Genomic DNA, 16,006 nt, shown 5'->3' with positions numbered 1-16,006 from the left:
GGGCGGCCCCGCGCCGACCCCCCGCCCTCGCCGCCTCCCGCCCCGCCGCAGCGGCGCCGTTACCGCCACGCGGCCTTTCACCGAGGCGCTGGGGCGCGACCGCCCGGCACTCTGCCCCGGTCCCCGCGGGAAGGCGTGGAGGGACGCGGCTGACCCCCTCAGGGGGCGCAGCCGGTGTCACGGTAAGGGGGCTGCCGGCCCGGCGGCAGCACCGCGCGGGTCGCCTCAGGCGTGAGGCCTTCCGGAAGGTCAGGCCCAGCCCCGCCTGTATGCTGTGCTGGATTTCAAGTCGTTGTGCACCTAGGCAGACGTTCAGCAACGTGCGAACGTCAAAGGTTTCAGAAAAGGCTGCTGGACGTCCCCGACGAAGAGGTACAGCCTCACTGTCACAGAGTCACAGGATCACTACGGTTGGGAAGGACCTGTCAGACCATCAAGTCCAACCACCAACCCAACCCCCCCCATGCCCACTAAACCATGTCCCGCAGTGCCACATCCACACCTTCCTTGAACGCCTCCAGTGATGGTGACTCCACCACCTCCCTGGGCAGCCTCTGCCAGTGCTTCACCACTCTCTCAGGAAAGACATTTTCCCTAATATCCAGCCTGAACCTCCCCCGGCGCAACTTGAGGCCATTCCCTCTTGTCCTGTCACTCGTCACTTGGGAGAAGAGACCTCCCCTCCACCCTCGGTTTCTTAAGAAGATGAAGGCACCTCGACTAGGCAGCTGTCACTGTCTTTGCTTCATTACTGTACAGTACTGTGACATTAAAGACAGGGGTTTGGGTATTTAAAATAATTCTTGCCAGAATTACCAGTCTCAAGAACACAATTAACAAAAGAAAACCCTGACACTGAGAGCAAATTGGAAGAAACTACTGGCATGAAATCACAATATTTTCTTCACATTCTTCTTACTCGTTTTGGGTACGTCTGTGTAAATACCAGCACTCTACCCAAGCAGTTCTCTTAATAAAACAGCAGTAGGTCTAGCAAAAAAAGAGGAAAAACATGAAAAAAAGTCTTCTAAAGAATTAGCATGAATATACCTTAGTAACCACATGAGTAAAACTGTTCAACACCTAAAAATGGCATACACTTACAAGTGTAAACACGCAAAAACCTGGGCTAGAGAAGCCCATACGGTCTGTTCTCTGATGTAACTCCCTGGGTTGTAACTTAATTTTTCTAAACCTGCTTGAAGCTGAGAGTATTTTAGCACGCACACCCCTCTGGTTTAGAGACGGACTTGTTAAATTGGTGCACGAACTTCCGTTGAATGGATCGTACAACTGTAATGGCCGAATTGCAAACACCATTAGGGAAACGCAAGCAATTGTTTTCTTTTTCTGGTTGAAATACAGGTAACTCATAGAAATGAATCTTTGTGTTATAAAGTTTTGCCTTCACGGTTACATTTGAAATTAATTTTGTTCATGGGCTGTGGTATTCAGTTGCCTAAATGTCTAAGAGGATGTCCAAAATGGATACGGCAGATATGACGACCTACACAAGACTTGGCCTCTACTAAAACAGCAGCGGGACATCAGACGGAATGCCACAGAGCGTCAAAAATGGCACCAAGCACCTATGGTTAGGTACCAAAATCATGAAAGTAAATCTCATTTTGCACTACACAATTATAAATTGTAATTAAATACAGAGTTACAGGGGTTTTTCTTCTGGAATTCTTAAAAGAGTCTTACTCCGGGACTTTCACCTGCTTAGCGTAGAACTTGGAGACCTCTCCTACGTTTGACTCCCCTACCCTTTTTTTTCTTTTAAGGAGTAAGCAATAGAATAGTGGGGTAAAGCTGCCATAACACACCACACACTGAAGTAAATATAGTATTAAGAACATTCTAGTCGGTTCTTCCAGCTCTAGCAAAAGATAGACATTCTAATGAGAAAGTTATTTCAAACTGATCAATACAATTAAGAAATGAGAGGAAAAATACACACAAAAAAAAATCACAAAACTGAATACTTGGGGAAATGGGTGAGAGAGAATCTCACAAGGTGATACAATCAGAAAAGCAGAACTACAGAGAGATTAAATTATTCCTTTCTTCAACAAAATCCCATCTGTGCTGGATTCTATCTTACTGAGTAATATCAAGGGAAATCACAAAAGCAAAATGAGCACAAAATAGCAACAAGCAACAACAAGGCTATTGCCAACAGTGCGCCACAACATTCAACATCAGACCCAACATGCAAATTTGCAGAGCAAGGCAGCAATTACAAGGAAAATCAATCCAAAGCATTGGTTAGAAGCACAGAACCAAAAAAAACCCACCAAGACACCAAGATCACAGGAATCCAAGTATCAAAAAGCACAGCTGTGAATGACAAAGAACGCACACAAAAGCCAAAATACCACTCCATACATCGAGTTAAACTGTTCATACTTGACGGGGAAGTAGCACATCATAACCATGATGCCTAGCAGACAACCAGAATTGCTTCTCACCCTTCAGCTCAGAACACAAAGAATTACAGAGGTTCTCTGCTCTCCAGGTAAGAGGCAAACAACCAAAGCATAATGCTTAGCAGATGGCATATTCAAAAAGATATTCCTTAATATTATTATTGTTCTTAGAAGTGACAGCAGAGTATTTCAAGCAGTTTCCTCACTTTTCTTTCACATACAACTGCCTGAAGTTAATATTGATAACCTGACCACAAGTGGTTAAGTATAGCAGGAGCAGTGCCTATCCATGTGGCTGATGTCCCGCAACTCTTGATCTGCCTGAGACTAAACAGCCGACAGCTGAAGTCTGATGAGGAAAGCTTCATTCTCTGTGAAACCTTATTCATTTCAATTTAAACAGCATGAGTGCATACCTTCCAGACAGCTCTTCTCTTGCCAGCACCATGTGTATTTGACAGGATTGCCTTATCTCTTTCTCCTATGCCTTTTCAAAGGAGTGGTGGGATAGCAAACAGAACACTCCCAGGTTCTGTGATCACTTTCAGGTTGGTAAACAGAGCTAGAGGTCAACAACAACCGGAGTTTGTTAAATTGTGGCACTACTGGTGGCTAAGAAGTGACAGGAAAAAAGCAATTCACTGACACATTAGGATCTGACTTTCTGGGGTCAAAATAGTTCAAACTGATAGTCTAGGATCTAAGCAGATGTGCTAACACCATTTCTGTATGTTTCTGAAGATAACAGAGAGAGAACCGTTTTCACTTCTCTTATTTCTGATAGAAATTGGAAAATAACTGGATGATAGTAGCATGCTTTTACTGAACATGCCCCACGGAAAGAACAGTGGGTGAGACAAGTAAAAGCAATGGCATTCTTCCATGCTTCATCCCCTGCTGATGCCAGAACAAGGTGCTTCTTCAACCTGTCTGTACGGATGTTACCAATATGAACATTTAGCTTCTTTTTGCTTTTATCAGCAACAAAATTTCTTAACACTGGTATGTACAAGTGTTGTTCTAGGCTCTCTGCAGTCTCAGAAGACATTGTAATGTAGGTTTGCGAGCAGTCCACATTCAGAAAATCTTTGGGTTCTTTTTAATGAATTTTGGTGCCTGCAATTTCCACTATCCATGAAAAATTCCTCTGCCAGCATTAGATGATTTAATAGTTGGCAAATCTGCCCTCGAGATGCGCTAGGTCCAGACTTAAATGCCCATGGATATCTTGCAGCAGTAGAAGTAAAACCAGTGAAACTTACCCACTTTGGATATTTGTTGCATTGGGGGAGAAACAAAAAAAAAAAAAAAGGCAAAGAGAATACCAGCTAGGATGGCCGCTAGGTTACAGAGCCAAGAAAAACTGCCAGCTTTGGAGCCACCCTTCCTTTTCTCCCCAGCAGGAAGCTGTTCCCTAAATACTTGCAAGGAACAGGAAGCAAAATGAAGGGGTCTGCATAGGCTTCTGGCTTCTCTGCTAATGTACTCGCACAGGAAAGCCAATACAGTCTGGGCAGTAACAGAGTTGTGGAGAGCATGGAAAGTGCCAGGATGCACTTAAGGCATGGAGCTGTTGCAAGGAGAGTATTCTGATTTATGTAAAAGAAATGCCAATATTTTCAGCTTTCTAAAAACCTTAAGATTCTGGTTTTGTCTTATAGTTTCACATATTACCTAATACTAAGGAAAAGAAACATTTCATATAAATGTTAAAATAAAGTGCTTGAGACTTTTTGGAAAATGGGAAATATATCCAGGACTTCAGTATCTTTAATTTGTTAGTTAGTGGCAAGGTAGTCAATTTTCCACAGCTTCATTTATTTTCATCTCTTGTTTTTCACAAAACAAGTTACAAAGAAAGTCACTGCATTTTTAAAGGCAAACCATTTCAACTGTTCGGATCAACAAGATGACAAAGGAAGACAAAGTGAAAAAGAAACAAGGGACAACGGAATGGGCTGGTAAGCTGAGGTTGCTACGTGAGTCAATACTTCAGTATTTGATGCATCTTGGGATAGTGGGAAGGCGAGTGCCTTGCTTATGGTTGTACAACGCTGCCAGTGTCAGTGACACTAACTGGTGATACCTGAGAACAGAGCCTTCCGTTCTACCTAATTCTGCAGGTAATTGGTGTAACAAGAATACAGATTCTTACTACACAGTTTAAATTCTATGTAATTTGTTGTTTTCTTTCTTTAAATATTGGCTCTAAGGGGAAAAACAAAGCAACGTCAGTCAGGGCACAACAGGCTCTACATGCTACAATGCCCTGAAGAATCTTCCTAATTACAGTTAAGAGAAATTCATGGTCCTGCTAACAGCATTAGATTCGGAACCATAGCTCACCAGCATGTGGAGGGAGATCATGACACAGAGCGGAGCAAACTTCACAATTAAATGAGTGAGCCAGATGGACACTGAGAAACAAAAACTGTACCTAGCAAAAGCTGTCTTTGACAAGCCTTCCTGAGAAATATGAAAAAATGCAAACCCCTTACCCCCCTTTCCCTTTGATATGGATTTAAACCATCCTGGGAAGCAATCAAGGAAGAATAATGATTAGCATGCGTATTTGTCATTTCTCATATTGAAATTTGAGAAGACTTCTTCCTTTCTCATGAGTTTCTTCTGAGGAAGGGCAGCTTTTTGAGATAGGTACTTCTTGTCACTTAGGCACAGGACATACGGTTAACCACAGAAGAACCCTATGTCCCAATAGATGTGCAACAATTTAAGCAATACTTAGAAGCAGCTACGTAAACTGTAAAATCAGGTATTCACAAAAAGTTAAGTTGTCATCAATTACACAGTAAACAAATCAGATGCTAATCTCATGTGTTGTTTATAATTGTCTTCTAGAATTTTTCTTTGCAATAACTTCTAGTGCTTTCTAATAGTTATGGCTATTTCCTCTATGTCCCAGCCCACAAGGTCTTACTGATCTCTCAGCATTTGATCGTCCATTGATCACGCAGCACTCCAAGACATTTCCAATATAGGAAGCACTGGTACTTAGTATTTCTGTGAAGAGATTAGAATTAAATCAGTAGTGTGACATATGCTCCCCAGTATGCTTGCTGTTAAAATAATCTGTATCTAATCAAACTACATTTATATATTTCTTTTATTCGTATCTGAATGTATGTGCTTCTCCTGAATGCGTACTCACCAATAGCTTTGGGAGGTGATTTTCATGCAAATAACTGAACGTACTAAGACTTCGTGCACACAAACTGAAACAGGTTTGGAAATATTTAAAAACATTTCAGCAGTACCAGCTAGAAAGCAGCAACAGCAGAACATTTTGTTGCTAACTGAGGTGTGTTTTTTTAAAAAACTGAAGGACGTTTCTGTGGCCTGAAGAGGAGGGCCAAAGAAATCACAGGGCTATTGTGGAAGGCAAAACATGGCCAGACATGGCCACTTACATTTCTCTTGACCCTGTAGCGATCCTTTGCAAGTAATCCATAGACCAAAACTACTACTCTGGAAGGAAAATGCTGTATTTTCTTTCCTTCATCATTTTTCCACTGAGTTAATGGCAAACAATTAGGAATGCAGGACTCTAAAATCTCACCTTAATTAAGGACAGTCAAAGCACATTACAAGTCCTTGTTATTTAATTATTTTTCCACTTAACAGTAAAGGCCCCACCTTTTAAATATTTTTCTACAGTTGAAACATATACCTTTCTGAACTGTTGAGTTTTCTTTTTGTAAAATGTTAACATTTTTCTTTTTACAATAAACTTTACCCATTTTGTCTTTGTTTAAACTCCGTTATGAAGAGAAATGCTTGGTTTTTACTGATAACTTACACCAATTACTGGTACCTCCTGTACAGAAATAACCCAAAAGGCTCATGTACATAAAGCATCTGTAATCGCAAAATACTAATCTATCAAGATCTGGGCCAGAAAGACATTGGTAGTTGACTAACGCATTTAGCAATTTTGATGAGGCTGATTTTTTAGGCAAAGAAAGGTCTTACGGTAAATACATCTGTCTACAAATCATTCAATTGTTGCAGGGGGAAGCCTGCTAGAACACTTAGTTATAGAAATTATTTAATAAGTTCTGGAATAAAGAATTTAATTTCTCTGTACATCATACTATTTGTACATGAAACATATAATAGCAACTTTCCATGAAGCTTTCATGAGTTTGAATTACGAAGTGGTGGAGGCAGGAGAACAGGAATGCCAGGGTCTCAAAGGAAAGGTGCTTTGTAAGAGGAAAGTACTAACAGAACTATTAAGTCATACTTTTCAGGCACCAGTGGAAATTTAGTTGTATCATTATTCAGGATAGAGTTTGGAAAATTATTAAAATTTTAAAAAGTTTACATTGTCAGTAAATGTAAGAAGACTCTTCCTACATGAGAGTTAGCACTTTTTTACCATTACAGAAGTTTTCAGCATAGCTGGAAACTAATAGCTTGATCTTTCACAGTATTCCAGTGGCATCGCAAGACATGCTGGCATGAAAAAGCAGGATTGGTGAAATGGGCACAGAGCTTTTAGGCATTTATTGATTCATGTCAGCCATGTAAATTCCCATCACTGTACAGCGAGTTAGAACATAGAATTCCAGTAACTCCTCTGCCAGAGCTGCAGGGATATCTCTATATTGACTGCAGTGTCTGTTCTTAAGGGGCTGTTTTGGGCAGCCACCCCTTAGTTTGGTGAAAACCCGGTTTACATGAGTTGTAGTATCTAAGTGTAAATGACTCAGAAAATGATTAAAACATCGCAAAATTTATCCAGTCTAGAATGGAATTAGCAGGTATGTAATATTCCTGAAAAAAACAGCCGGTATAGTAAAAGATGGTTTTAGGCTTCTTATTAGCTCACATCTTTACTTAGTGACATAAATACTACCAATTTGAATTATGGTAATTTGTACTCAGCACCAAGACAGAGAATTATACAATATATATTCATAGGTATGCTATTAATACTTACCCGATACTGTCTCCCCTCTGCATAACCTGCATAAGGCAAATTATTGCTTGGATAGCCAAACGTCTCATGTTGAGGTTGCCGGTTCGAAAAACGGTCTGTTGCTGGATCTGGTCTCCTTAATGGCTGAGGATGCATGGGACTATGCAAAAGAGAAAAAGGATATTATTAAAAATATGCGTAATAGTACACTGCAAATTACATAAAGTCTTAGTTTAAACTGAAATATAAAAATACTAAAGCTCAATACTGCATGCATGACATTGAGGCAATACCGTTAAGACATCTAAATGTTCTGTCTTTTAAGTTCATTTTCCTGTCAAACCCTCATCCTGCAAATGCAGATAAAAGTGAATTTAAAGAAGCAACTTATTCTTACATTGAACAGTGCCATAACACCTAATTTCCTATATTCCTACAATTATTTTGAGAAAGTTTTAAATTCATGATGGATATACCTTCGACATTTTTAATATTTATATTAAAACCATCAGACCTTCTTCATGGACCAAAATACTAGAAAGCTCCAGTCCGTTTCTGGAGTAGAACCCTGCTACTTATAAGGAAAACGTTCTGCTATCGTTTACTTGCCTCATGGTAAACAAGTTCTCTGCAAAAGTTGCAGGTAGGAACTGCAACAGTTGGCTGGTGTTAGTGAAGAGGATTAAAGTGAGGAATCACAACTAAGGAAACTGCGTTTCTAAAAAGTAATACAAATTAATACATTTGTAATTATTAGAGGAAAACCATACCAGCTTTTGGATAAATTTAGGATTTAGCTTCAGAAACAAGAGAAATACACATTTTCTTTTTGGCGATACATTAGGAAAACAGAGTGGTCTTAGACAGCAAGCTGATAAATTTAATCCTGCGTGCTCGTTCATGTTTAGCAATAACGTACAAAGCAGGCCTAGAATTCTTGCAGCAATGCTGTTAGAATTATGCAAGGTAGAGGAGAATAAAGAAAAAAATTCAGAAAAATAACCTTTTTCTATCAAAGACTCAAGCCACAAAACGCATGTGAATAATCCAGTCAAAAGTGTAGCCATTTGCTGGATCTTTGTCAGTTGCCATGCCACTGGCAAAAATACAAAGTAATTCTTAGTCTCCAAACTAGAGTATAAAGTGAAAATGAGCAAAAAAGACAGAAAACCAGCAGCATACCTGTAACTCTCGAATTGACTTGGGGTTGGGACATCATCAAAATCTTGTTTTCTCAGTATAGCTTTTGGAATTTGTCCAACCCAGACGTCCTACATGTAGAGGATCAGGTGGTTACACAGAGCAAAATAACAACAAATTAGAAAAATAGCTCACCAGGTACAGTATGTTAGCAGCTGTCTTTGGTGTAAAAAATTGTATAAACCGATTTATCAGTTACAAAATATATTGCTTGTTATAGACACGTTTTCAAATGTATACATTCAATTTATCTAAAAGACTCAGTAGAAGAAAAGTCTTTACATACTTGGGGTAATGCAGAAAACACACCTCTAAGATATGATAGAGAAACACCCACCCAGGTAAGTCTCTGCACAATTAAATAAACCAGGTATTAAGGGTCTTATCAAGGCTTGGAAGTTTTGTTGAGTCTTTTATGATTAAACATTTCAGAAAGATGCTGCTCCATAAATAACAGTGGCTTTACCTCTGATTTATGCAAAACTAAGTCAAAATTAAAGTCAGTACAGTGATCAACAATTAAGATCAATTGAAGATTGCCGTGTAAAGACTGGCTGCTGTCTTGCCAAACATATTGCAGCCGGAAGAAGGAAAACATCATGAGGAAACAAAATAAATATTCTATATTGTTCATAAAACTAGTAAGTGACGCTCATTCGCTAAAGGTATCTTTGTTTAAAAATATAATGACCTGAAGTAATTTTCAACACAAGGTACCCTCAGGAGAGAAGCAACGTTCAGGGTAGTTCGTTTGCAGGAGCTGATGCTATCAGATGCAGATTTCAGCTTCCTCTCCTGCCTCTCTCAAACAGCTTTGGTGAGGGCTCTGCAGACTGCAGAGTGATATGCGCACTCGCCTGCCATGTTGGCGTGAAAGCAAAAGCTCAGACAGTTAATGATGGGCTTTTTACGACCACCACATCTAGCAAGGAGATGAGGCGGGCAGAACCGTCCCACAGACTGCCGCTGGGCTGCAACCTGCAGTCTGGAGCATGAGAAAGTAGTAAGCACTGCAGCCCTTACCCAAAGCAGTTCCTTTTACAGTAGGTTTTCTTCTCTAACAAAGCGTGCAGGATTTGGTCTAATTCACACCTTGAAAATGCCGGCATCAGTTGAGCGAAATTCAGAATTAGTTAAAAATTAAACAGCACCATCTCCTGGTGAAGGTAGGCTCATGCCTTATTTTTTTTTCTCCCCACTGCATTTTCAAGATATTAATACTTTACAAATATATTTAACAGGAAATAATATATCAGACTAGATTATTTTCTTTCTTTTCTCAGACAGCCTTCAATGTCGTCTTCTCAGACACTATACACTCCTTAAGATGAAAATAATCCCTTAAAGTACCAGATGAGGAAATGAACACATACACACAAACATATTCCCTTTCATGTTTCTTTGTATTTCCTATTTCCCATTCTGTTTTTGAAATGGATTTATCCAGCTTTTCTTGTGATACCCACCAGTCCAAGCGATGATCTCTACTATAAAGAATATCTTGCCTAATGGAGAAGATGGGCATGGCAGAGCGCTAGCCTAGCCGAAAAGGCAGCGTCTGCCCCGTGGGGACCAAAGTTCAAACCCCAGCTCTGTCACAGATTACCTTTGTAATCCTATAAATGACTCTGTCTACTCTGTCTCACAGGAATGTTGCAAAGGTCCCAGTGAAATATTCTGTTACAAAGGTGATGCAGGTAATTTAATTTCAGTTTTGATTTAGGGAGTTTCTCCTCTCTAGGAAAAAATAACAAACCAGGAAATGGTTAAATAATCTATCCCCAAACCTAACTCAGTAGTAGGCAGGGAATTTTAAAGAAATACGGCTGGAACTCTGCCAACAATGATTATGTTATGTACTACAAGCAGTTATGCACTATCATTCATAGATTACGCAGCTGAGAGATGACAAAGATAAACAATACATTTGGTACAGCCATATCTTTCTGATCAACACTGATCCCCCCAGCCACCAAAAATGCCACTGGAAAGCATCGCTCTCAACATGAAAAGGAAAGAAGGGTCACATTATTGCAATGTAACCCATTCTGTGAATTTTCATTCCACTTCCAATTGAATAAAATGTATTTGAAACAAACACTTCTAATTTTCATAAAGTTTTAATCGTGGGCTCTGGGCCTGCAGAACAGTGTGGCATTCATTCAAAGGGTCAGATTCTCAGCTAGTACCACCTGGTTTGTGCAATTAATTGATTTGTGCAATTAAGCTGCTCTGCACCAGCTGGTGCCCACATACACCTTCATTACAAAAATAAGCCTGATTTCTTGTCTCTAAAGTAAACAAGGTAGATCAGACCTTTACTAGGCCCCTCGACCTGTACACATCTTGTACTTGCAAAATGTACTTTTGCGCATATAGAAACAGAATATGGGAAGAGACTAACTGAGTCACGCCACCTAACACCCTGAGAACAGCCAGGAATGGAAGCACAAAGAAAAAACATGCAAACGGTGTAAATACCTGAAGTACTGTCAATACAGCAACGTAACTTCTAGCCAGCAAGCATCTAAGTCATCAACTGACTGAGCTGGAGTGGAGTCTGTGGCTGCATTCGCAGCAGCAAATAAAGTGGGACCCCACATTGACACTTCATGCCCTTCAGAAGGGTTTGCTTTCCAGAATATGTCCAGTTTGGCCTAGGCACTGAATGTTCATCAGAGATTGAAGCATATATTCTGGTTAGTTTAACCTGAAGGGGAATCAGTTTGTGCATTCGCAGGCTGCTCCGAGACGTGAACCGCAGCACAGTAAGTGGAACAACCAGGACGTTACCTACCTGAAAGCACACATCCAATCTGAACACCTCTGCCTGCCTGAACAGATATCTGATTTTTTTAAAGACTGACTTACACTGGGAGTACATACTGCTGGATTATGCATTTTATCAAAAAGCACCTTGTTTGTTTGTTTAAAACTTCTGCCTGGTTTGACATCGCCTACTTCTTACATTAAAAGCAGGGAATAGTACTTTCTCACACAACCTCTCCTCACACAGAAATCAATACTGATGATCCTGAAATTCTAGATGTACTACATTGCTTGCTGAGATAGGAGCTCAAAATTACATTCGGTAGTCAAAATGTAGGTGTAATTAAGATTCAACGCAGTGGTTATTACAATGTTCCTCGTATTGTTTCCAATTTTTTCCTAAAATCCCTAGGAAAACAAACTTTTTTAGAAAACATTACTCTAGGCGCCCCTTCTGAGTTCTAATTCCTCATTTAGAGATGATTGCCATGTACACAAAGTTAAAACTGCTTTTCTACATGCATTAGTTTGCATTTATAAACAATAAATTTCATGTGTCTTTTTTTGTCCAGTCAATCGTTATTATACGCGCCTTCTGTACTTCTTCATAGTATGGCTTGTTTTTCACTACTCTGAGTACTCTGGTGTCATCAGCAAAACATGTCACCTTATTAGCACTGCCTTTTACCTGTTCTTACATGAACACTACTCAAATCCTCATGGAACTTTGCTGATAACCCTCACATAAGCAAAAAACCTTCAAGACAAATAGCCAATCTTTCCTCTGGTGAAGTGTAACTAGTGAGCAGTTGAATGAAGGCATGGCTCTTCCGCAGCTTGAACTGGTTGAAGTCCGGACAGCGTACCAAACTCTTCCCCTCTGGCTACATACTCCTGCCCCTTTCCTTGCATGGGCACTAGTACTAGTAGAGGTTGTAGCATGTGGCCTGAGCTCATACCCAAATTATTTCACTTTTTAATGCTGGTCTTCTAACTGGCCTAAAAGGAAGTATTTATTTGAACATCCTTTTAAAATAATCCCTAGTTCTTTTTTTTCTCCTATGCAAATTAGATTCACTTCATCCTTGATGAAGTTTCACCTTCTCATATGTATTTAGATGATCTTGGAAATCAAATACTGGGCAAAGAAAAGGCAGATTTTAAACTCAGATTACCTTTCATCTTACCAGATGACCTTTTTTTGCTATTCATATACCATTCTGTTGAACCACAAAGTCATGTCTGACTTCCACTAGAATTAGGAACATGTGATATGCCCCACATGCCAACATTGCTTACCCTTGGCGACTGCTGATAAACCTGCCCCACGTTACCAGCCATTTCCGCAGTAAATGCAGGGTTATGCTGTGCTTCACGGTATGGAGAATTTGTCTGGTTCCTGGTTGGGGGAACAATGTGAATTTAGAGCATTAGCAATAGTTTTGAGGGTCTTGACGAACTTATTTGTGCTGCAGATTGGTTCAACAGCCATATCATAGGTTTAGATGCACTGAGGCAAGGGCTATGCGAGAGCTATGTATTATTACAATTTTTCCAGGACAGAGGAAGTACCAGTGATACACGCTAATGGGGCTCAATGAAAGAAGAAAAAAAACATATTGTCTATGTACTTGGGACAGGTATCAGTGGGGAAAAAAAAAGAGATAAAGTGTTGAAAGCAAAAAGCAGCTCAAATTGCCAATGCCTAGGACCAAAGAATGGGAGAAATTGTGCTTAATTGCCAGGACTGTTGTCAATGTTTATTGGTTTTATTCCCTTTTTTTTTTTTTTTTAAAAAAAAAAACTTGTGGAAAGAAAGCCAACCCTTAAGAGCAAATAAATCAGCAAGACAGATTTGGTAGTCTTGTGTTAAAGTAGTAAATGTGCTTATCAATCTTTAAAGCTTGCCTGGTTAGCCCTAAAGAAGAGAAGCGACGACTTAGAGTGAAGTTCTGCACGCAGCAGTAAATTGCTAAATAACTGTTAAGTGCTCTGGTAAGACGCTTTGATTTAGTTTTAAATTGTGTAAACAATATTTTGGCAGAGGATGCTATACGGCAAGCTTGTTGATTTAAATATCCCGAGGTTAAAAATTAATCAGAATATCAGACTTCTTTTGCTTTACTTCCATTTTGACTATAAAAACCCTTTTAACTGCATCCAGAGTAACTTACCCAGCTTTTTCATGTTTACAGTAGTAGACACAGTAAAATATTACAACAACGATGATAACCAGCGCTACTGCAGGAAGAATAGTTACTAAAATCAAATCTAGTGTGTTCCAAAGGTGGTTACATTTGGGACCCATGTACCAATACTCCTTCCAGTCCACTCTGAAGTAATCACATCTGCAAATAAAAATACTATTTTTTAGCAACATAATTTTAATTTAAAAGTAAGTAATGCCAAAAAAGGAAAATATTTTGCTATATAATTATTTATTATTGAATACCACAGGGGTCAAGAGATTCAGTACTTTTCCTGTTTGTCTAAAGATGTTACTTATCTTAGTAATACCCATCTTATTCTAGATTTGATGCAAATGCACTCTGCCAGGCTCTGGGTGAACCAAGTCCAAGTTAGCATTCCAGTAAGTCCAAGACGATAAGCTTTGTTGAGAACAGGGTATCTTACCCAAGTCATGGCATGATTCAGGTCAGAGGTCTTTTCGCCAGCTGTAAGCATGGCAAAGCTTCTGAATTTCCAGAATAGACTACGCAGATAAAATTGAAATGTCACATTGCTATCTACCGTTATAATATTGATGCACCTCCTATGAAAACGCAGCAACACAACCCATAGTAGATTAGCAAAATATGTCCCCTCTGCTTTTAAGAGTAAGACTTCTAAGGGGCTAAGAATGTTGCTTTTTTTAAAAGCTAAGTTATTTTAATTAATTCAGGGCTTCTTTTTTTCCCCCCTCCCAAAGCATTATTTCATCTGCTAATACAAAGGATATCACTAGAATGGAATGTCCCCAGCCATCCTCATGACGGAAGGTTCTTTTGATCGGGATTTTGCATCATTTGTTGATGCAAACGTTCTGGATTTGGGTAACCTTTTCTGAAAGCCTGACCTTGATCTCCACTACTAAAAATTCTTTTCTTACTGCAATTTATATGCAATATTTGTATTGACCTGGATATGATTTATAGTTTCAAGAATGAAGCATTCTATTTCTTTGGAGTTGCACTAACATTTAGACAGCGTACTGAGTTATCTAATCTGGTATATTGGCTACAGTTGGAGGCAGCTGCATAAGCATAAAAAACAGACTGGGTCACAGAGAAATTATTGCCAGGTAGTCAGATGAGCTTCTTAATACTGCCCTGATATTTTCTTGCTGATTTCCTGTCAAGTGTAAGGGTCAAGCTTATATGTAAAAAACAAATATGCTAGATACAGAGACAAGATTTTCTACTCAGATGACTAGATTTTTTTTTAAAAAAGGAAAAACACAAATACATAATCAAGAACAGGATATTAAGATACCTGATTTTCTTTTTAACTCTAAAGAAATTTTGATCAACCTTGGAAAAAAATTAACTTGCCATTACACAGCCTAATTCAGTTCTAAAGTAAAATATCTGAGACAATAGTGGGCATGTGAAAATTGAAGATTATAGTGATTACTTAAATTATAAATTACATGGCCTACACATATTCTAAAAAAAGAAAACACTGCACTCAGATCCCAGATTTGACGCTTTGTAGCACAGTTATGAGCTTATGCAGATTGTAAACGAAGATCAACATCTGCTTTCATGGATCACATTGCAGGGTCTAAATTTAGTTGATCATTAATAATATATTTGACAAACTGCATTTACATAGCGTGTATTTAAACAAACAAACAAACCCTATATCCTACCTGCAAAAAGCTTTTTCATTTTTACATTGACAAGAAATATTGGTAGGGCAGAAGTTGTCTGTATTACCCCGGCAGGCCTTAAAGTCCTCAACTCCAGTGCAGTTGGCTGTAAATGAAAACAAAACGAATATTTATTTAATGTAATTATACAGTAACATACTGTTAGTGGGCTGTATTTCTAATTACATCAGAAATTTAAGCTTCATATGAGGTACTTCGTAGATGATACTAAATTTTACTTTCCAGTGAGTTGCCCCTTCAAAATTCTGAAATTATTTGAGAAATGAAGGTTTACCTGTCTAAATTATTTTACTCAGAATTTGTACTCATCTTCCAGTCCGCCAGTAAACTGTATGGCTTATATTATTATTATTTCTATTGCGTCATTTAAGTGTGGTTGTATCTGAACTCCACTATGTATCATCTCTGGATTGTTGGCAAAGCCTAAAAATCATGAAACCAATTTGAGACTCAAACCCTCCAATTATAATCCAAATGAAAAACTTTTTGTCTGTTTTGCATTTGGATTATTCCTTATTTTGGTCTACAGAAGGATTTGTTTTGCACTAATGTCAGTTCTCCTCCATCTCTTTTACCATGTAAACATTGTGGGCTGTAAATTACGTTCCAGAAGTTGAGTGTTTACAATACTTCACAGGCATAGGGCTGTCTAAACTCATCAACAACCTTAATCAGACATCAAAAGTCACCTTGTTTGGCACTCAAACAGGTCTTTGCTACCTGTTTCCTTCCTATGTCGGACTTGGACTGAATGCTGTATTCATCACTCAT

The 16,006-nt window shown here is 39.1% G+C and overlaps 1 protein-coding gene across 1 annotated transcript; it reads right to left on the bottom strand.

Annotated features, from left to right (window-relative positions):
• Positions 1-4,229: 4,229 nt before the first annotated feature.
• LOC132318180 (uncharacterized) lies at positions 4,230-16,006 on the bottom strand. The gene is made up of 7 exons (XM_059824562.1): positions 15,925-16,006; positions 15,215-15,320; positions 13,518-13,691; positions 12,643-12,742; positions 8,557-8,645; positions 7,396-7,534; positions 4,230-5,453 (listed from the first exon to the last, which is right to left on the bottom strand). Exons 1-7 carry the CDS (start codon positions 16,004-16,006, stop codon positions 5,445-5,447), a joined length of 699 nt encoding a protein of 232 aa, XP_059680545.1. The 3' UTR covers positions 4,230-5,444.

The sequence above is a fragment of the Gavia stellata genome, chromosome 14, assembly GCF_030936135.1.
Source record: "Gavia stellata isolate bGavSte3 chromosome 14, bGavSte3.hap2, whole genome shotgun sequence".
NCBI lineage: Eukaryota > Metazoa > Chordata > Aves > Gaviiformes > Gaviidae > Gavia > Gavia stellata.
Note: the sequence above shows the minus strand (reverse complement) of the source record. Positions and strands in the feature narration are given on the sequence as shown.

What these genes read in the sequence shown, in the direction of transcription:
- LOC132318180 (XM_059824562.1), bottom strand. Translation starts at nt 16,006, where the DNA reads ATGAGTGATGAATACAGCATTCAGTCCAAGTCCGACATAGGAAGGAAA. An exon ending in TGTAAACATGAAAAAGCTGG is followed by an intron (nt 12,743 to 13,517) that starts GTAAGTTACTCT and finishes TCCCCCAACCAG; the next exon opens with GAACCAGACAAATTCTCCAT. An exon ending in TTTATCAGCAGTCGCCAAGG is followed by an intron (nt 8,646 to 12,642) that starts GTAAGCAATGTT and finishes CTCTACATGTAG; the next exon opens with GACGTCTGGGTTGGACAAAT.